Source organism: Orycteropus afer, unplaced genomic scaffold (genome assembly GCF_000298275.1).
Source record: "Orycteropus afer afer isolate SDZICR_OR568_19922 unplaced genomic scaffold, OryAfe1.0 scaffold00329, whole genome shotgun sequence".
In the NCBI taxonomy this organism is placed as follows: Eukaryota; Metazoa; Chordata; class Mammalia; order Tubulidentata; family Orycteropodidae; genus Orycteropus; species Orycteropus afer.
Window position 1 is genome coordinate 2,373,103 of NW_006921916.1, and position 21,362 is coordinate 2,394,464.

The 21,362-nt window shown below is 38.6% G+C and overlaps 1 protein-coding gene across 1 annotated transcript in view; it reads right to left on the minus strand.

The window, feature by feature from the left end:
* The window catches only part of ATP6V1H (ATPase H+ transporting V1 subunit H), a 241,165-nt gene that overhangs the window by 16,664 nt on the left and 203,139 nt on the right, over positions 1-21,362 (minus strand). The window contains exon 12 of the mRNA XM_007952207.2: positions 9,800-9,913. Coding sequence (XP_007950398.1) covers positions 9,800-9,913 — 114 coding nt within the window. The remainder of the gene's footprint in view (positions 1-9,799; positions 9,914-21,362) is intronic.

Sequence of the window (21,362 nt, forward strand, 5' to 3'; positions counted from 1 at the left end):
TTCTAGATCATATGCCACTTCTTGAAATGGATGAAGATTGATCAGTTCTTTTTGGTACAGTGACTCTGTGTATTCCTGCCATCTTCTCTTGAAGTAAGGGGCTCTAATTTATGGCATAAATTCACCATCAAAAACAACTAAAAATGCAAACTACAGAATATAAATTAGTTAAGTGAGATCTCCTAACAATTAAATACCTTTGCTCATCAAAAGATTTCACCAAAAGAGCAAACAAGAACCTACCGAGTGAGAAAAAATGTTTGGCAACAACCTATCTAAAAAGTGCCTAATCCCTAAAATTTATAAAACAAAAAAAAACTTCAATAACTCAACAACAAAAAGACAAACAAACCAATTAAAAATGAGGAAAGGACACTTCACTAAAGAAGACATTCAGGTGGCTAACGGAGAGACCCAAATCAAAACTACAATGAGATACAATCTCAGTCTGTCAATAATGGCAGTGCGGTGTAGTAAATTACCTGGTATGGTTTTTCTAGGCATAAGTCTTTGTAAACTCCATGGTGAAATTTGCTGTGAGTAACTGAGGAGCTCCTGATTGTAAAAGTTACCCAGCTGGGTATTTCTGTTGGATGTGGCACAAAGCAATGTTCTGGTAAGTTTGCTCTCTCTCAGGTGCTTGGAATTCTGATGTTATGATTGGCTAGTTTGGCCACTCTGCCAGGCTCAAAAGGAGGCCTCCTAGAGGCAGAAGTCTTTCTGACTGCTGGTTGAGAAGGACATGCTGCTGAAAGAGACACGCACTCCTGAGAGACACACGCTGCTGGGAAAGAGACACGCACTGCTGAATGAGACACTGAGGGATATGCACTGCTGGGAGAGAGACTGTGAGAGACTGCTGGCTGAGAGAGACTGAGCATTTTCCTGAACTTGAACTGTAGCCTGGTGCTTCCCTAATAAAGCCATAATCTGTGAGTTCTGTGTGGCCACTGCACTGAATTATCAAACCCAGCAGAAAGGTGGTGAGTGCTGCGGAAGGAAAGGTTGGTGTCAGGGTTGGTGAAAGGACTGGAAGAAGGCAGCATGTCCGGCCTTGCAGGAACAGGCCTTGGGCTACTGATGGTGATTCTGTCTTCCTCTTGTGTGGTTAGAGGAAGTCAGGAGATGTGGCCTCCTTGCCTTTTTAGCAGTGATCAAAAAAAGAACAAACAGAGAACAACAAATGCTGGCAAGGCTGTGGTCAGATTGGAACTCTTATATATTGCTGAAGGAACTGTAAAATGGTACAATCACTACAGAAAACAGTATAGTGCTTCTTTAAAAAGCTGAAAATTGAAGTATCTACATGATCAAACAATCCTATGCCTAGGTATATATGCTTGAGAAGTAAGAGTTGTGACACAAATATGTAAACCCATGTTCATCATAGCATTATGCACAATAGCAAAAAGACAGAAAAAATCTAAGTGTCTATGAACAGGTGAGTGGATAAACAAATTGTGGTACATACATACAACAGAATACGACACAATGATAAAGAACAATGATGAATCTACAAAATATCTCACAACATGGATGGATGTGGAGGACATTATGCTGCATGAAATAATTCAATCACAAAAGGACAAAAATTGTATAAGACTACTATTATAAAAAGTCAAGAATAGTTTACATGCAAAAATAAATATTCTTTTATGATTACCAGAGATGGGAGAAGGAGGGAGAAAAAAATCACTAAATAGATAGTATACAAGTATTAATTATGGTGAAGGGAAAGGCAATACACAATATGGGAGAAGTCAGCACAATGTAACAAGAGCAAAGGAAGACAGTGAGAGGCATGCAAGAATAAATGACAACTAAGGTAAATGGCGTAACATACAATCCTGCAACAACAGTAGTATCAAACAATGATTTGTGAGTAGATACATAGATAAATATGCATGGTAAACAGGTGAGGGAAGTCAAATGGGAGTATAACCACATACACATATGAGTATGGCTGTGGATATTTCTATATACAAATTTGTAAATGCTCATGTATATTCATATATAAAATATAACACACAGAGGGCACAGTTATAGAAACTACTTAGACAATGGGACTGAACAACTGGACTTGAAGGCTAAGAATCATAATCCTGGGGACATCTAGGTCAATTTGCAAAATCCAGTTCATAAATATATAATGTTCTGCATCCTACTGTGGTGAGTAGCTTATGGGATTTTAAAAGCTTGTGAGTGGCCATCTAAGTGTAAGTATTGGTCTCTTCCTACAGAAGAATGAAGAAAATAAAACACTCAAGGAAGCAATTAATCTAAAGGATGAATGGCTCACATGAACCACAGCTTCCTCTAACCTGACATCAGAAGAACTACATGGTACCCGGCTACCACTACTGATTGCTTTGTCCAGAAGCACAACAGAAGGTCCCAGTTATAAGGTCATAATGGTTAAAAATGGAGAACAAAATTCAAATTTAAAAAACAAACCAAACTCGAGATCAGAAGAACTAGATGGTGCCTGGCTACCAGTGCCAATCACTCAGGAAAGGATCAAAACCAGAGATCCTGGATAGAGTGGGAGTAAAAACATGGAACAAAATCCAAAAGTACAATAATGACCAGAATTACTGGTCCGATGGAGTCTGTTGGGACCCCCAATACTATGGCCCTGGAATACACTTTGGGCCTGGAATAAAACTCACACCCAGGGGCTAGCTCTTAGTCCAATAGTAAGTAAGATGTACACACAGACCACTCAACCCAGGGTGACACACCCACATACTCTATGGAGATGCATCCCTTGGAGCAATCAACCACGGTGCACCAGCAGGGCAACATTCACACTCACAGGAAGGAAATGCAGGACACACAGGAGTGCATAACTACGAGGGGCCTGGGGGTAAGAAAAAGAAAAAAAAATAAAAATAAAAACAGACCTAGGTCTGAAAGAGACTGGAGGAACCCCCAAGACTACTGCCCTAAGACAATAGTCTAACTTGAAACTGAAGACACTCCCCAAGGCCACCTTTCAGTCAATTAACAACTGGGCCTATAAAATAAACAATAAAAAACCCAAGAAGAATGTGCTCCTTAGAAGATCAACTATACTAGGTCAAAAGGACAACTTTGCCCCAAACCAAAGATGACAAAGCAGGAAGGGACAGGGAAATCAGATGAATGGAAATGGGGAATCCAGAGAGGAAAAGGGAAGAATGTTGACACATAGTGGGAATTTCAAGCAATGTCATGGAACAATTTGTGTATGAATTATTGATTGGAAAACCAATTTGCAATGTAAACATTCACTTAAAAGACAATAAAATGTTCAAAAAATTTTTTTTTCTTAAGTGAAATTTATGTAATGGTACTTAAGTGCTAGAAGGAAAGGAGAAATGAAAATGAGATAAAATTTTTACTCAAAATGAGGCCTAGTCATTCCTATCCTCTTCTCCCCTGATCTCTTAAAACAACAAAGACAAGATGCTTCACTAAATTGTTGTATCTTTTCTTAATATTCAGTTCCATATGCACTGACAAATACAGAATCTAAAAGGCCTTGTTGTTGATGGGTGCTGTCGAGTCAGCTCCCAACTCGTAGCAACTCTACGTACAACACAACAAAATGCTGCCCAGCAGTGCACCATCCTCACAATTGTTATGTTTGAGCTTATAGTTGCAGCCACTATGTCAATCCCTCTCACTGCATCTCTCTGTTTTTCACTGACCCTGTATTTTACCAAGCATGATGTCCTTCTGCAGCATGGTGAGGGAGGCTGTAATACCAAACGATAATAATTACAAAGAATCGTATCCTGAGCATTCCTGAACCTGAATTGTAACTTGTTACTTCCCTAATAAACCTCATAAATGTGAATATTGTCTGTGAGTTGGTATGTGGCCACTGCAACGAATTACTGAACCCAGTAGAGAAGTAGTGAGTACCATGGGAGGGATGGTTAGTGTAGAAATAGTAAAATATTTGAAGGGTGGCAGTATGTCTGATTTCTGCCTCAGTCTTGGGCTATTGATGTTCATAATGATTTTCTCTCCCTCTTGTAAAGTTACAGGAGATTAGAGGATGCTAGCCCTTTTTGCACATCAAAAACCAAAACCAAACTCACTGTTGTTGAATTGGATTGGACTCATAGCGACCCTTCCTCGGGTTCCCAAGGCACCAGCCATTCCTCGGAAGGAGGGTTGGGCCATCTACTTCCATAGTGATACTGCCCCGGCAACCCAAGGAGGGGTCGCTATGAGTCGGGGCCGACTCGACGGCACACAACAACAACAGCAGCATACTCTACAGTTTATTCTATTGATGTATATTTGATTGTTGCAAAGCACCAGCCTAAAAAGACATTTTGAAAAGGTGGATAATAAATACACTGACGCATAGCGACCCCTTCTTGGGTTTCCAGGGTGGCATCTCTATGGAAGTAGATTGACCAATCTTCCTCCTGAGAAGTGGCTGGTCAGTTTGAACCACCAGCCTCTAGTTAGCAGTCAAATGCCTTAGGCACTATGCTACCAGAGCTCCCAAATGCACTGACAGTAAAGAAAATAAAACCACTGCTAGATAATTTATGTATTTTACAGTTTAATATAAAATCACCTACAGACCTCAAACAGAGATGCATGTGTTGGTTTTGTTTGGTTAGGATAGGCAAATTAGACAGATAGATACCTGAATTGAATTCTGAAGAATCTGTAAGGCACAGGCTAAGTAGTAAGCTAGGGTTTATGTTATGCTGGCATTTCAAAATCAAAAGGAACTGAGTGTTAGATAGTGTCCAGAAAAATAAATTATTATTGCCTCAAAATATCCCTTACTAGTAAGGTAGAAGCACATTTAGACTAGAAGACTGGGAGTTGCTCAACTGATGGTGAGCTAAAAGTTATAAAGTAGTCCTTTCTCCTTGGACCTGGTTTGTTGTTGTTGTTATTTGCCATCGAGTCAGACCCAACTCATAGCAACCCCTCCTTGGGTTTGTGAGGCAGTATCAGACTGCTCAACCTTCCTTCCGAGGCTGGTGGGTTTGAACCGCCAACCTTCTGGTTAGCAGTCAAGTGCCTTAGGCACTACGCTACCAGAGCTCCTTGGACTTGGTTTTGTATTTTTTAAAATCTTATTATATTTATTCTTGAAAAAGACACACAATATATGACAGTGAAGACATTTTCAAAGGTTCATCCACTAAAAATGTCATAAAAGCACTGGAAAACTCCAGACACTAGAGAAAGACAACAATTTTCTAAATTAATCTTGGAAATTGTTAAATCTGTAAACATTATATGTTTGTTAAAATTCTTATGGAATGTTAATACATTAATGATTGTTAATGCTGAAAGGTTAAAATATATAAGGATTTTTATCCTCCAATTTAGTTCAAAAGTAGATGCTTTAATCACTCACAGAACAATTAAAATTAGTAGTACTAAGTAGATGTAAACATCAGAGAATACAACAGCATTCACCTAGATGCTTGGCCTAATGAATTTTTCCTTGTTATTTTAAAAATTTATCTACATATTAACAATCTAGAAAGGGTAGGTTATACTCTTATAACTTATTACTCTTCTTGGAAGGAAAAAAAAGGTTGAAAAAGCAGCTAGAAACACAAACAGAAAATTCTCCATAAGGTCTTCTACCTACAAAATTTAGTGTTTCTTTCCTGAAGTCCTGAGCTGTCCATCTGCACATATGTTGCTTCTGAATTAGAGGTTGATTACATTTAAAATCACTCTGTAGGAAAAAATGATGACATTTTATGATGTTAATTACAAAGTAAAAATTGGGGTATCTACAAAATTTCTCTATAGTAAGTTGCCATTGTTTATGTATTTTGTCAAATTTATAAATATAAAAATCCAGAACTGCTCAAAAAAGCAGGGATGCTCAGGAATGCCATTGGGTGTGAAGTCAGAGAGCTGCATAGCCCTTAGAAAGAGGCTGTGAGCAGGACTGGCCCCCAAGTGGCAGCCATCACCTTCCTCCCTCCCTGGCAGCTCTACTCCCATCCCAGCATCCCCAACCCAACTCAGTTAAGTTATTTGTAATCCAGATAATTCTCTGTAAATACAGATGCTCAAGTGGAAAGGAGAAACACAGGACCTGAGATTAACTGAAATGATTTTTAAATCAATCATAAAATCACCAAATTCAGTATTTTTACCTATTATATAACTCTAAACTTCACGTTATATAAACTTAAATCCATCCCTACACTATCAAGAAACTTAACATTTAACTTCTTTAAACTGCATTCAAATCAAGATCCAGTCGCATGATTAAAAAAGTATCTATCTACTTTATACTTACAATGTAATTTTAAAATGATACTGTTAAAAATTCTCTGAAATAAAAAATAAATGCTAATTTACCATACCAAGAGTTATGATTTAGTCTAATAAACAGAAATAGTAGGAATAATGCAATATCAAAAATCTAAAAATAATTTAGGGTAGAAAAATAAAGGAAAACCAAGGGTGTTCTAGAAAAATAATGAACTTAGACACCTTGAAAATAATCAGAAAAAACTGCTGTCATTGCCTTTCAAACAGACTTTTATTCTCTTTTTGTCCATACTTACATTTTAATTATTCTTAACTATTTTAGTATAGAACATATCATTTATAAAAATTTATTGAATTTAAATCAGAACAAACAAAATAGGAAGACAACAAAACCAACCTAGTTTTCAAGCTTTTATTTAGTGTGATAGAGTAAACAAGTCCAAAAGTGTTTTGTAAGATTCAATCAATAAACATTTTTAAATATCAACACCATAATGCTAAAAAGCCTTTACTTGATATAAGTAAAAAGGAAGCCTTCCACTGCCATGGATTTAATAAAGACAGTCTGGTTGGCTACATAAAGATATTAATTCAAAACCCTTTTATATTTGGGGATATACTCTGCAGAAGAAGTATTTTCCAAATTATATTTTATTAGTACCATATTAATCTGATATTGAAATGAATTGCTATTACTTAAGCAATTTCCATTCTCTAGCAGAAAGAACCTAGTCACATGTAAGAATTCTAATCTTCCTTTATGTAAAGAACTCTATAAAGTAAGTAGAGGAATATACTGACGTTAAGCTTCTCCATTAAATACCAAAGAGATTTATCATAATTAAAACATTTTTAATTTAAAATTTTAAAGTTAAAATAGCTTGGCACATAGTCACAGAGAGAGAGAGAGAAAGATACAAAGGATAGTCATTCATTAGCTACTCAATGATGAAGAGTGAATAACAGTTTCTGACCAGAAAGACATTTACACTTCCTTTTATACTATGAGACTAAGTCAAGTCCCTTAATTCAAGAAAAAAAAAAATTATAATTTCATGTCCTTTTCTTTCACATCAGGAATATATATTAAAAATAAAATAAAACCTCTAAACCCAACAATAAATCCATCAAGAGAAAAACGAACTACCAAAATGAACCATAAAATAAATTATACATTAATATTCCTAAATTCAATAAAAGGACAATAAAACAATGACTGCTTCACCAAAATTTAGAACATTTGGTAAATATAAGCTCACTGCTTGCAAAAGCTTCAACTCTAATTAAACACCAACATTTTTCAAACTAATTCCATGAAGGGGATATAAACAAACTAAAAGACATCAAATTACTAGATAATTTGTTTATGTTCAAAATCACAGCTTGGGGTAAAGTGAAACAAGGAGGGAAATCAAACAAAGTATTTGCTTTACTGAAAGATTCTTGGCCACACACACACACACACACACACACACACACACCCCTGCCCCACCTTCTACATAAAAACCATTTGGGTTTGATCCCATTCTCCTTGCACTGAGGATATTAAAAAAAAGTAAAAGCATTTACAGTCCATTAAGGTCTGCCAGCACTACATCTGAAATCTATCCCAAACTCTCTACTTCTTATTATCTCGATTTTTATCACCCTAGTCCACCCATCTCTACCTGTTACCACCCTAAGAGCCTTCTAAATGGCTGTCTTGCTTTCACATTAACCCTCAAACACACATTCTTCATAAAGTAGACAAAGTGATCTTTTGAAAATGTAAGTCAAATCTTCTCATTCTCCCACTTAAAAACCTTAATGGCTTTCAATTCATCTTATAAAAGCAGCCTACAAGACCCAACATGATTGCACCCTTGCCCACCTCACCTACCCCAACTTTTCCTATGCTGACCCTCTTCCTGTTTTAGTTTCTTCACCTGGCATATTTTGGGACAGATGATTCTTTGTCATGGAGGGCTGTCCTGTGCACTGCAGGATGTTTAGTGGCATCCCTGGCCTCTACCCACTAAATGCCAGCAGCAATACCACCCCAAGCTCCAACAATCAAATATGCCTGCAGGCAATGCTTTGAACAAGCCACACTTACTGCCTTATGGGCTCCAGCATGAAATGCTCACCTCAACAAACTGTATGGCTGGCACCTTCTCATCATCACTGTTTCAGCTTTACTGTTTGGCCTACTCAGGGACATCTCTCTACTCATCCTACAGGAAGTTGTACCCCCTTCCATCCTATCCATAGCGTGGCACTTAGAACAACAGGGTCCAGTCTGTTGTTAGGTGCTGTCGGATCAGTGCTGACTCATGGCAACCCTATGCACAACAAAATGAAACAACATCTAGTCTTGTGCCATCCTCACAATCGTTGCTATGTTTGAGCCCATTGTTGTATTCACTGTATCAATCCATCTCACTGAAGGTCTCTTTTTCACTGAACCTCTACTTTACCAACTATGATGTCCTTCTTCGGGACTGGTCTGTCCTGATAATATGCCCAAAATACTCAAGATGAAGTTTTGCCATTCTCCTTTCTAAGGAGCATTTTGGCTGTATTTCTTCCAAGACAGATTTGTTAAGTGCTCAAAAAGTAGTTGTTGAAAGAATGTGGAAATGTCAGGATCTAGAAAAGTCCTGAAGTGGCAAGACCATGATATTTAACATACGGCAACAGCACTACTCCAGAATATTCTTCTAAACTCTGTTAGCCCACACCATTCAAAACCCATACTAATAGGCCATAAATTTTTATTAATGTCACATTACTCTCAACAACAGGCCATGTGTGTATTCACTGTGCCATAACAGAAAAACATTACCCATGTGCAGGGAACAGAGAAGCTTGTGAACTACTCAGAAAAGTACTGAATATACTGCACCCTGACCAACAGCTGAGACAGCCACGTCAAAGAGAACCCTGGTTAATTACTTAATTCATTCAGAAGGCCCCATTAGTTCTAAGTAGCACTCTTTAATTTATCTTCTTATAAGTGGTACAAAAAGGTCAATGATTTTGATTAAAAAATAAAATAAAAAAAAGAACAAAGAAAAATATGACTTTGGTTATTTCAAAAGCCAACAGCTATAATGAATGAAACATGAAAGATGAATCTAAATTGAACAATCTATTTTTAGTGCCTTTATGAACTGGTAAAATCTATTCAGGTTAACCATATGCTGAATAAATAAACTGTGCAAAATTGTAGTTTTCAAATTGAACAGTTTTCTAACTCTATCCCATTCAATTCCAAAAAAGAATTTGTGTATGTCTCAAAGGGCCATTTAGTAACTTCTGAAGCAGTTTCTGGTATCAGCAGTTTGGATATCCATTTCTCAAAAACATTAACACAGTTAATCCTTTTTGAAACTACCACGGCATTGCTCTGAATAACTAAATTTTATTTCTAAATTTTTAATCAAAACCATTGACTTTAAAGACTACCATTCATCAAAGCAATGATGTGAGAAATTTCAGAATGAATTCAAGAGTCCTTTCAAAAGGAGTGTGAGCATGAGGAACAGCTATCACATACCAGTTGTGTACCATTAGCTTCTGCACAGCCAATAAAGCATTGTAGCGGACCTGCTGGTCTTCATGGTGCATGTGATTCATTACTAGCTGCTTCCCACCAAGCTGTTCAATAACCCTGCAGAGCAGAAGAGATGTGGTAAGGATGCTTCAATTGCTTTCAAACTCATGCTGGTAGTATGCAGAAAGTTCAAATATACATCAAGGGATTTAAAAAAAAAAAAAAAAAAGTTACAACATAGGTAAATAAAACGATACACCTGTCTTTTTTACATCATTTTCTCTGAATCACAGATAAAAAGTATTCAAATTGTTTTTCTTTTGAATTCCTAACTATAAATCCAACTTTCAGTCTCATTTCCTGATCTAGGAAAACAGCATCTACCTGGACAACTCACAAACCACAGTATTCTAAATTATAAAGTCTTCTAGATAGCTAAGTATTAATTTTTTTATTATCAGTATTTCAATAAGTACACTGAATATTATCTAATATCCGTAACAACATAACATCAATATTAATTCCATCAGTACTCATACCATATGACAGATTCAGGCTTAGGAACAGATAGTAGGAGAAATACCGTTAAAAGCACTCGGTAGAAGTCATGCTGATTTCCTGAAAAAGATCTTATTGATTTTAAGATATTTGCTCTTTATCATACTGATGGAGTATGCCATATGGTCTCCTTGGCAGTGAAATAGAAAAGAGAATTCCTATTGTCAAGAGCACCGTGATGATTGAAGTTGTTTTTAGCCACTGCACCCCCACCATCCTGAAAATACACTTACTGCAGATGCAGATGCCACTCCTCGGAAGGAAGGTTGGGCAATCCTACTTCCGTAGTGATACTGCCTCGGAAACCCAAGGAGGGGTCGCTATGAGTCGGGGCCGACTCGACGGCACATAACAACAACAACAACAGCAGATGCAGAAGTAGAGCGGCACGTGGTTATTTGTTTCATGAATAGAAAGAGGTTCTCTCTTCTTAAGGGCATGGCTAGGGCTACAGCTGTAGTGTTTACTAGCTCTAGTACAAAAGTATGAATTTCCCTGTCCATTTTATGTCCATCAGTACTGTCTGTGGATGGTATCACTCCTACACAGTCAGTGATAAATGATACCTTAATGCAATAGGGCATCTAGTGGTTTAAGACAACCTCAAGGATCAGTATGGCTTCATGGATCAGTAAAAAATAAGTGGATAGGGAAAGGGGTGAGAGGGAGGCTTTTATCTGTATATCTTCTTGTACTTTACTTTTTAAAGCATCTTTTCAAAAAATAAATTATGAGCGGGGAGAAGGCTACATAATAATAACAAAAAATTGACTTAAGTTATTTATAGGTACTGCTTTACAATATTATCTTATTTAATGTATCAGCTCTGCTATATGTTCAATATGTCACAGTAGGCAAGTAATTTAACCTAGTAAATTCCTCGCTGGCAAATAGAAAAGTACTATCTCCTTGACAGGGAGCTCTTGTTAGCATAGTGCGTAGTGGTTCAAACCTAGCAGCCACTCCTCGGAAGGAAGATGGGGCAATCTACTTCCGTAGTGATACGTAGTGAAACCCAAGGAGGGGTCGCTATGAGTCGGGTCTGACTCAACAGCACATAACAACAACAACATCATCTCATTGACAGAGGTGCTATGAACACTCAGGACATAAACCCTTGTGAAACAGTCCCTGGAGTAGGGTAAAACCATGTTTGGTGGAGCAGCTGCACATCCAAAAATTTGAATGGCACCTCCTTGCTTAAAAAATTCAGACTTTCTACTGCTCTTAACAAACTGATCAAAGTTCTTAAAATGGCCACCAAGGATCTTCAGAGTCTGGCTTGAGCCCTCCCCTCCAGCTTCACAGAGCACAAATGCACACAACTTGCTCTCTGCACTCTAACCCACTGCCCTTCTTTCCATTTCTTCAGCCATAGCACCTTTGCATAGGCTATTTTCTCCTCCAGAAGTTTTCCCATCCCTCTTCATGTCGATAACTACTAGCTGGCAATCTAGTTCCTTAGAGATTTACAGCCTTGGAAACCCAATGGGGTCACTATGAGCTGGAATCAACTCAATGGCAATGGGTTTGGTTTTTGCTTTTTAGTTTTCATGCAGATACTCTCCATTCCTCTTTCAGATCTTGGCTTAACTGTCCCTTCCTTAGGGAAGCCACAAGAGCTCTGGTGGTGTAGTGTCTAAGGCATTTGACTGCTAACCAGAAGGCTGGCAATTCAAGCCCACCAGCTACTCCTCAGAAGGAAGGTTGGGCTATCTACCTCCATGCTGATACTGCCTCAGAAACCCAAGGAGGGGTCACTATGAGTCGGATCTGAGTCATCGACCATCAGTTTGGTTTGGTTTGGTTAAGGGAAGTCACCCCTAGGTCCAATATTGCACTAATTCCCTTAATATATCCTTTCCATGGTGCTATGTATCTCTCCTTCACTGTACTCTCCTAAGTTACAATTTTGTACCCAACTGATTGTTAAAAATTTTTAAATTTGTCTTCTACACTATATAAGAAGTTCCATAAGAGCCCAAACTATTATAGCTTTCCTCACTCTTATATTCCCAGGGCTTGTGACAAAAGCACTTATCAAATATCTACTAAACAAATGTGTTACTCAGCCATTGAAGCCTATGTGGCTAAAAAGTATTTAATCACATAACATTAATTCCTAAAGGCAGATTATAAAACAGTCACTTTTCTCAATTTATATGAAATGCTGTTTTTAAATAGAATATGCCATTAACTCCAAAGTGAAGGCAACTTGAAAGTAGGTTTGGATTTTTTGCTATTGTCCAGTTTCTCTTTTCATCAGAAATCATTTTCATAATTAAAGGACAAGTAGGTCTTCAAACAAGATAGACTTTGACTGCATCAAAAATGTCTCAGGATCATCCTTCCATCATCTACTGCAGCATACAATTACTGGAACTCAAAATAATAACAGCAAACATTTATACAACACTCACTATCTGCCAAGAACTTTCTATATACTCTTATAAGAGCTGTGAGTGGCCTATAACTGCCATGGGGAGAAATGATAGAGAACAGAGACTAAAAAGAAAGGTCTACTAATCAGAATAAGATTTAGGAACAAGGAAACCACAAGGCCCAATGTGCCCTATTCTCGTGTGAGTTTTGAATTAGCAACTGTCACACTAGGAAATACTTATTTTTCCATGCTGATGGATTATTTAACTACCAACATCTTTGTAATCATTAATGATATGCTAATACCTTTTAATTTTTGAAAAGGGTATGTATATATGTATATGATATGATATTAACATAGAACTCCTTTGCCTCAATTTCAACCAAGATACCAAGGCCACAGGTTTCACACACTAAAATGAGTGTGTGAGAGAACATCATACGCAAAACTGAGGCCAACTCTTGGCCCTGCAGCCCTACTTACTGAGTTTCCAGGGGAAAGGATCATACATGCTGTAGGTACCCCCGGAGAAGATAAGAGGGGATGATGTCTTCTAACAGAGACTGAAAGATTCCCTGAATATAACAAGACAGGGCCTGGTGCCTGGAACAAGCCCAAGAGTCCACAGCACTCTGTACAGGGGTAGAGGTGGCTATGATAGGATGAGCCTACATCTACAGAGCTCAAGAGACACCGTAGGTCAGAATAAACACAACAAAGGTCACCCCAACCTATGGGGAGCTGCAACTGGATGGCCCAAGAAAGGTACCTACAAATGAACCCCCAAAAAGTGCTCTTATGAGAAAGTACCAACTTCTAACACACATAGGGTAAGAGAACACAAAGCCTTGCTTCTTCCTTTATGACCTCCTTCCCCATTTCCCAGCCCCAGAAAGACTAAAGCAACAGTAAGCGAGCTAAAGGACACAGGGCCAGCACCTGCCAGGGCATGAGGTAAAGGATACTGTTGAACTGTGAAGTACCTTATTAATGTCAAGTACCTTATTAATAATAATAATAATTAACGGTTATTAATAATAATAATAATAATGTTATAATCTGATATTGAAATGAATTGCTATTACTTAAGCAATTTCCATTCTCTAGCAGAAAGAACCTAGTCACATGTAAGAATTCTAATCTTCCTTTATGTAAAGAACTCTATAAAGTAAGTAGAGGAATATACTGACGTTAAGCTTCTCCATTAAATACCAAAGAGATTTATCATAATTAAAACATTTTTAATTTAAAATTTTAAAGTTAAAATAGCTTGGCACATAGTCACAGAGAGAGAGAGAGAAAGATACAAAGGATAGTCATTCATTAGCTTCATTTCATTCATTCTGAAATTTCTCACATCATTGCTTTGATGAATGGTAGTCTTTAAAGTCAATGGTTTTGATTAAAAATTTAGAAATAAAATTTAGTTATTCAGAGCAATGCCGTGGTAGTTTCAAAAAGGATTAACTGTGTTAATGTTTTTGAGAAATGGATATCCAAACTGCTGATACCAGAAACTGCTTCAGAAGTTACTAAATGGCCCTTTGAGACATACACAAATTCTTTTTTGGAATTGAATGGGATAGAGTTAGAAAACTGTTCAAAATGGGTGACTAAATGTGAGAAGAGTTACTTAGTATCTTGGGTTAAATGCCTTCTGTGATTTAAAAGCCTTTCTATTATCTAAGGGTGAGCAGAAAGTGATGACGACAGCCAGGTTTCCATCCAAAGGCATGGAAAGATTATTATCACTGAATAAATTTTAAAGGGATGTTAAAACCAAAAGAAAACAAACTTACTGCCATGAGTGGGATCTGACTTAACAGCGATCCCTCCTTGGGTTTCTGAGGTGGTATCACTACAGAAGTAGATTGCCCAACCCTCCTTCCAAGGAGTGGCTGGTGGGTTTGAACCACCAACCTTCTGGTTAGCAGTCAAATGCCTTAAGCACTATGTTCCAAATCAAAAAACAAACAGTGCCGTCGAGTCGGATCCAACTCATAGCAACCCGTCCTTGGGTTTCCAAGACATATCCCTATGGAAGTACATTGCCCAACCTTCCTTCCAAAGGCACTATGTACATTAGGGAACAAAAATAGAGTTGTTTTCTTATTTCACCATAAACTGTTTACTCAAACCACCGACCTCATGTATGTGTATACGTAGCTACTTCAAGGCAGTTGGCAAGGATGGCTTTTTATACCTATTTTTGCTTTCCAGGAAGGATCTCCACTGTTACACTAAGAGCCATGCCATATCTCCTCTGCCCTCACATTTAAGGAATATACCAACTCAAAAACAGAAATAAAATTTTAAAGTAAACTTAGAGGCAATGAAGCTATATGAATCATACTGTAACATAATATAATTCCAAGCAAGCAAACAAACAAAAAAGCATATATAAAGCTCTGGTAGCATAGTGCCTAAGGTACTTGACTGCTAACTAAGAGGCTGGCAGTTCAAACTCACCAGCCACTCCCCAGAAAGAAGGTTGGGCAATCTACTTCCGTGGTGATACTGCCTCAGAAACCCAAGGAGGAGTAGTTATGAGTCGGGTCTGACTCGACAGCATGTAACAACAACAAAGCAAATTGTATTGTATTTTCAGGCAAAAGATGGGTAAATAATAGAAATGAAAAACAGCAAAACCAATTCTGCATGCTGATTCAGAAGTCAGTGCAAGGTGTTCTACTGGCAGTTCTTGTGACATGATCACTAAGGGGTGTTTTGTCTCATTCCCTCTCACTCAAAAGCAGAGGAGTACTGGTCTCCACTGGCCAAATCCAAAGATGCTGAGTCAGTGACAGGTATCTAATGAGACCATGAAGGCCGACAAAATCACAGGACAGGCCCCCACATGCCTGGCCTTCTAATGTTCTCATCCCATTCTTTCACCCACCACTCTGTTGACATAATGGACCATCTAAGGCTTTCTCTGATCCCATCTGCACTCCCCTCCTGTGATCACTTCCCATTATCTCTCTCTATTTCCTACAGGGTAACTGGACCATGCATCATGACCAGAGCCTGAGAAGGAGTGAGCAAGTTGGCTTCAAAAGATCTTACTCAAGACATTGTGGGAAAACAACCTCTCTGGCTCTCCTCCTCACACTGGTTCTGGCAGTGACAGATTTGCATTTCACTGACTGCGAAGTCTGTCTTTAAACACAGGAGGAAACAATAATACTGAAGAGGAGATGGTAGACACTGCCAGGCCTGTGATCTTTTCTGAGTCTTAACACTTAAAAATTAAACCCACTGCCATCAAGTCGATTCCAACTCATAGCAACCTCTAAGATGGAGCAGAACAGCCCGTAGGGTTTCAAAGGCTGTAAATTATTACAAAAGCAGACTGCCTCATCATTCTCTGCTGCAGAGTAGCTGGTGGTTCGAACCACCAACCTTTTGGTTAGCAGCTGAATGTTCGATCACTGCACCACCATGGCTCCGTTCATAATACTTGTTGTTGTTGTTGTTAGGTGCCACTGAGTAGGTTCTGACTCATAGCAACCCTGCATACAACAGAATGAAACATTGTCCCGTCCTGTGCCAGCTTCACAATACTTGATATATCTGAGCAAATTGTTGCAGCCACTATGTCAATCCATATCATTGAGGGTCTTCCTCTTTTTCACTGACCCTCCACTTTACCAAGCATGATATCTTTCTCCAAGGAACAGTCCCTTCTGACAATATGACCAAAGTAGGGCAGACAAAGTCTGGCCATTCTCGCTTTTAGGAGCATTCCAGCTGCACTTTTCCAGGGTAGATTTGTTAGTTCTTCTGGCAGTCCATGGTACTTTCAGTATTATTCACCAACACAACTCAAAAGGATCTTTGGTCTTCCCTATTCACTGGCTAGCTTTCACATGCATATGAGGCAACTTAAAACACCACGGCTTGGATCCTATGCACCTTAATCTTCAAAAAGGTATCTTTGCACTTCAGCACTTGAAAGAGGTTTTTGGCAGCAGATTTGTCCAGCACAATATGTCATCGGATTTCTTCACTGCTGCTTCCATTGGTGTTGATTGTAGAACCAAGCAATATGAAATCTTTGACAACTTTAATCTTTTCTCCATTTATCATTATGCTGCTTATTGGTCCAGTTGTGAGGATTTTCATTTTCTATATGTTGACATATAATCCATACTGCAGACTGTAGTCTTTAATCTTCATCAGTAAGAGCTTCAAGTCATCCTCACTTTCAGCAAGCAAGGTTGTGTTGTCTGCATATCGCAGGTTGTTAATGAGTTTTCCTCCAATCCTGATGCCACACTCTGCTTCATATAGTTCCACTTTTTAGATTATTTGCTCAGTATAAAGATTGAGTAAGAATAGTGAAAGGATACAACCCTAACACACTCCGTTCTTGATTTTAAACCATGCAATGTCCCCTTGTTTGTTCAAATGACAGCCTCCTGGTCTATGTACAGGTTTCTCATGAGTACAATTAAGTGTTCTGGAATTTCCATTCTTCTCAATATTATCCATAATTTGTTATGATCCACACAATTGAATGCTATTGCATAGTCAATAAAACACAAGTAATATTTCTGGTATTCTTTGCTTTCAGCCAAGATCCATCTGACATCAGCTATGATATCACTCATTCTATGTCCTCTTCTAAATCCACCTTGCATTTCTGGAAGTTCCCTGGCAATATACTGCCGCAACTGTTTTTTAAATTATCTTCAGCAAGATTTTACTCATGTATGACATTAATGATACTGTTCCATAATTTCCACAGTCTGTGGGATCACCTTTCTTTGGAATGGGTACAAATAAAGATCTCTTCCAGTCAATTGGCCAGGTAGCTGTCTTCCAAATTTCTTGGCAAAAACATGTTTCCAGTGCTGCATCCATTTGTTGAAACATCTCAATGGGTATTTTGTCAATTCCTGGAGCCTTGTTTTTATCCATCTCCCTCAGTACAGCTTTGACTTCTTCCTCCAGTACCATTGGTTCTTGATCATATGCCACCTCCTGAAATGGATGAACCACCACTAATTCTCCTTTTGATGTTTCCTGCATCATTCAATATTTTGCCCATAGAATCTTTCAATATTGCAAATTGTGGCTTAGTTTTTTTCCTCAGTTCTTTCAGCTTGGGAAATGCCGAGTGTGTTCTTCCCTTTTGGTTTTCTAACTCCAGGTCTTTGTACATTTCATTATAATTGACTTTGTCTTCTTGAGTTGCTCTTTCAAATCTATTTTTCTTTTTTAAATTGTGCTTTGGTTTCAAATTTACAGAGCAGAATATGTTTTACTTTCAACAGTTCATGTACATTTGGTTTTACTCCCCTATTACAATCACCAACACTAACACACTCTCCTTCCGTTTTTGAATAATCTTCAGTAAGATCTTACTTGCGTGCGATATTAATGATATTGTTCTATAATTTCCACAATCTGTGGAATCACCTTTCTTTGGAATGGGTACAAATATGGATCTCTTCCAGTCAGTTGGCCAGGTAGCTCTGTCTTCCAAATCTCTTGGCATAACCGAGTGAGTGCCTCCAATGGGGCATCCATTTGTTGAAATATCTCAATAGGTATTCTGTCAATTCCAGGAGCCTTGTTCTTCACCAATTCTTTCATTGCAGCTTTGACTTCTTCCTTCAGTACCATTGGTTCTAGATCATATGCCACTTTCTGAAATTGATGAAGATCAACCAGTTCCTTTTGGTACAGTGATTAAGACACTACAATATCCCTTTTTAAATATTCGTTTTATGTATTTGTTTTTGCTAGTTGCCATCAAGTGGGCTCCAAATAATGGTGAGCCCATGTACAACAGAAGGAAACACTGCACATTCCTGTACCATCTTCACAGTAGTTGGTATGCTAGACTCTATCATACCACCACTGCACATGCTAAGTGCCTCTAACTTAGGGGGCTCATCTTCAAGCACTATATTGGACAAAGCTCTGTTGTAACCCAATAGGATTTTTCAGTAGCTAGTTTTTAGACATACATTGCCATGCCTTTCTTCCTAGTTTGTCTTAATCTGGAAGCTATGCTGACACCTGTCCATTATGGGTGGCCCTGCTGATATGAAACTTCAGTGGCAGGCTTCCAGAATCATTGTTGTTGTTATGTGTTGTGGAGTCAGATCTGACTCATAGCAACCCCTCCTTGGGTTTCTGAGGTGGTATCACTACAGAAGTAGATTGCCCAACCTTCCTTCCAAGGAGTGTCTGGTAGGTTTGAATTGCCAGCCTTTTGGTTAGCAGTCAAGTGCCTTTGGCACTACGCTACCAGAGCTCCTTCCACCATCACAGCAACATGGAAACCACCACAATATGCACACTGACAAATGGATAATGACCTTTTATATATATTTCCCCACAAAAGAACAAAGGATACACATGTGCAATATATAAAATAATTTATAAATGTCTAATAAGCACATGGAGGATTCCATTTTATTAGTATTGCAAGAAATATGAATACAACATAAAATACCAATTCGTAATAGGTAAAACCATTCTGGATTCAGTGTGGTAAGATATAGCAAACTGTACAGTATGCATACCCTTTGACTCATCAATTATACTACTCATCAATTATGCTACTTTCTAAGGAGAAAGTAGCATTCAAGCACAAAGATATGAAACAATTCTAAAGATATTCATTGCAGCAATTTTGGTAATAACAAAATACCTCTAGTTGTGGTAGCATAGTGGTTAAAGCATTTAGCTGCTAACCAAAAGTTGAACATCTGATGGTTCAAACCCACCAGCTGCTCCACAGAAAAAAAGATGAGGCTGTGTCTTTCTGTAAAGATTTACAGCCTTGAAAACCCTATGGGGCAGTTCTACTCTGTCCTGTAGGGTCACTATGAGTTGGAATGGATTTGATGGTCGTGGGTTTGGTTTGGTATCTAAATCTCATGACACAGAACATATTGTTTAACACAGTTATAAAGTTGTATGCATCCTTCCATTTATATCTATGTAGCAGTATACCAACCAGCATTTGTTAAGTTCAACAAGCACAGAAACCATGTCTATTTGTTCACTTCATAATAGGAAACAAAAAGATAATTTAGGAGAATAGTTACCAGTTTTCTGAATGGGGATCTTTTGAAGCATAGTGGAAAAATCACAAAGAAAAACATCTACAGCTTTTTCACAGAATGTAAGCGCCATGAGATCATGTTCAGAATAGGGCCTAGCCCGTAGGTGCTATTGTTGTAGTTATTACCTGCCACTTAGTTGGGCCCCAGCAGCCTCATGTTTTAGAAGCACAGTTCTTTCCTTGGTGTAAGTGAAGGCTGGTGAGTGTGCTGCTAGGATTAGTACAATGATGGGCCCCAGCACCAATGCTGGCTCTGGACCATTTGGGTATGATCAATTTGTTTCCACAGTTCTCACCCAAATAGGGTTATCTCTAATAAGCTAGACTATCATTACCTAAGTAGCAGACCAAGCAGCTACCCCACTAGCAATTACTCAGGAATCAGTAGTCAGTTAACATATAATAGTTCCTCAGGAGATGATGGCCAGAGCTATGACTCAGCCTGGAGCCCTATCCACTTCGTTTAATGACCATATCCGTGCTTGGTTCTGCATAGTTGGTACTGTTTGAACAACCCTGATGAGCATCATCAAGTGTCAGCTTAGCTGAGCTATCAGTGAACAGACTAGGCATTCAGAGGATCTCTGTGAATACATGGCTCTGGTAAACCAATGGCTTTGCTTTAGGTGGCAGAATGGAAGCTGACGTTTCCCCCAAACTGGCAGTATTCCTTTGTCATATATAGCCAAAACGCTATTGGGGCCAGCTATATGCTGGCACACCAGTTTCCACTTGACACATAAGGCCTTTTGGAACCTTCACAGCTTGTTAGTTATGGAGTCTGAGTTGGCCCACTCAACTTGGGAATGTAAGGCACAAAGTAATCAGGCCTATCTGGGTCAGGTGTTCCAGTCTCAAAAGCAATGGCTTTTCAAAAGGGTGTGCCTGGGAGCCATCTCAGGTGTACACCAGGTCAAATCTCCACGCATGTCACTAGGTGGGAACCACCTCTCTTTTCTAGAGGCTCCAACCAGCAAAATCATGACTTACAGAGACTTGTAGCTCAGAGGAGGCACTTGGGTTGAGGAATCATAAAGGTGATCTAAGCTGTCCAGTATGCTAGACAGCTTCCAACTGGTTCAATTCAGAGGACACTGACCTGCAGATTACCTGATAAAAGGACCAAGTAGAAAGCTCATGCGAGGCACATACTGTCTTCAAAACTCTGAGCCCACTCCTTTCTGATGGTGAGGTTTAAAGAAACAATAGTTTTCTTTACATGCTGGAGGGATTGAGCACAGTCAATCTGCTTTCATAGCCCTAAGAAACTACTTTGCAGGTGGGCTCCTAGATTTTGCTGAGGTTTATCTGAAGTGTGATAGCTCCAAAGTCAGGGGTATTGAGAATGAGGCTTCTGATTTGCCAACCAATAGGACATCATCCAGACAGTGAAAGCCTTGGTCATCAAAATGTGGAGGCACTCATGCTAATCCTGACCATTCCAAAGGCAGCAGGAGTGATTTATATGTTCCTATAGCACTTTTCCACATGCCTTTCTTCCTGACTGGGGGAATCTGCCTTCATACTTACAGAATAGAGAA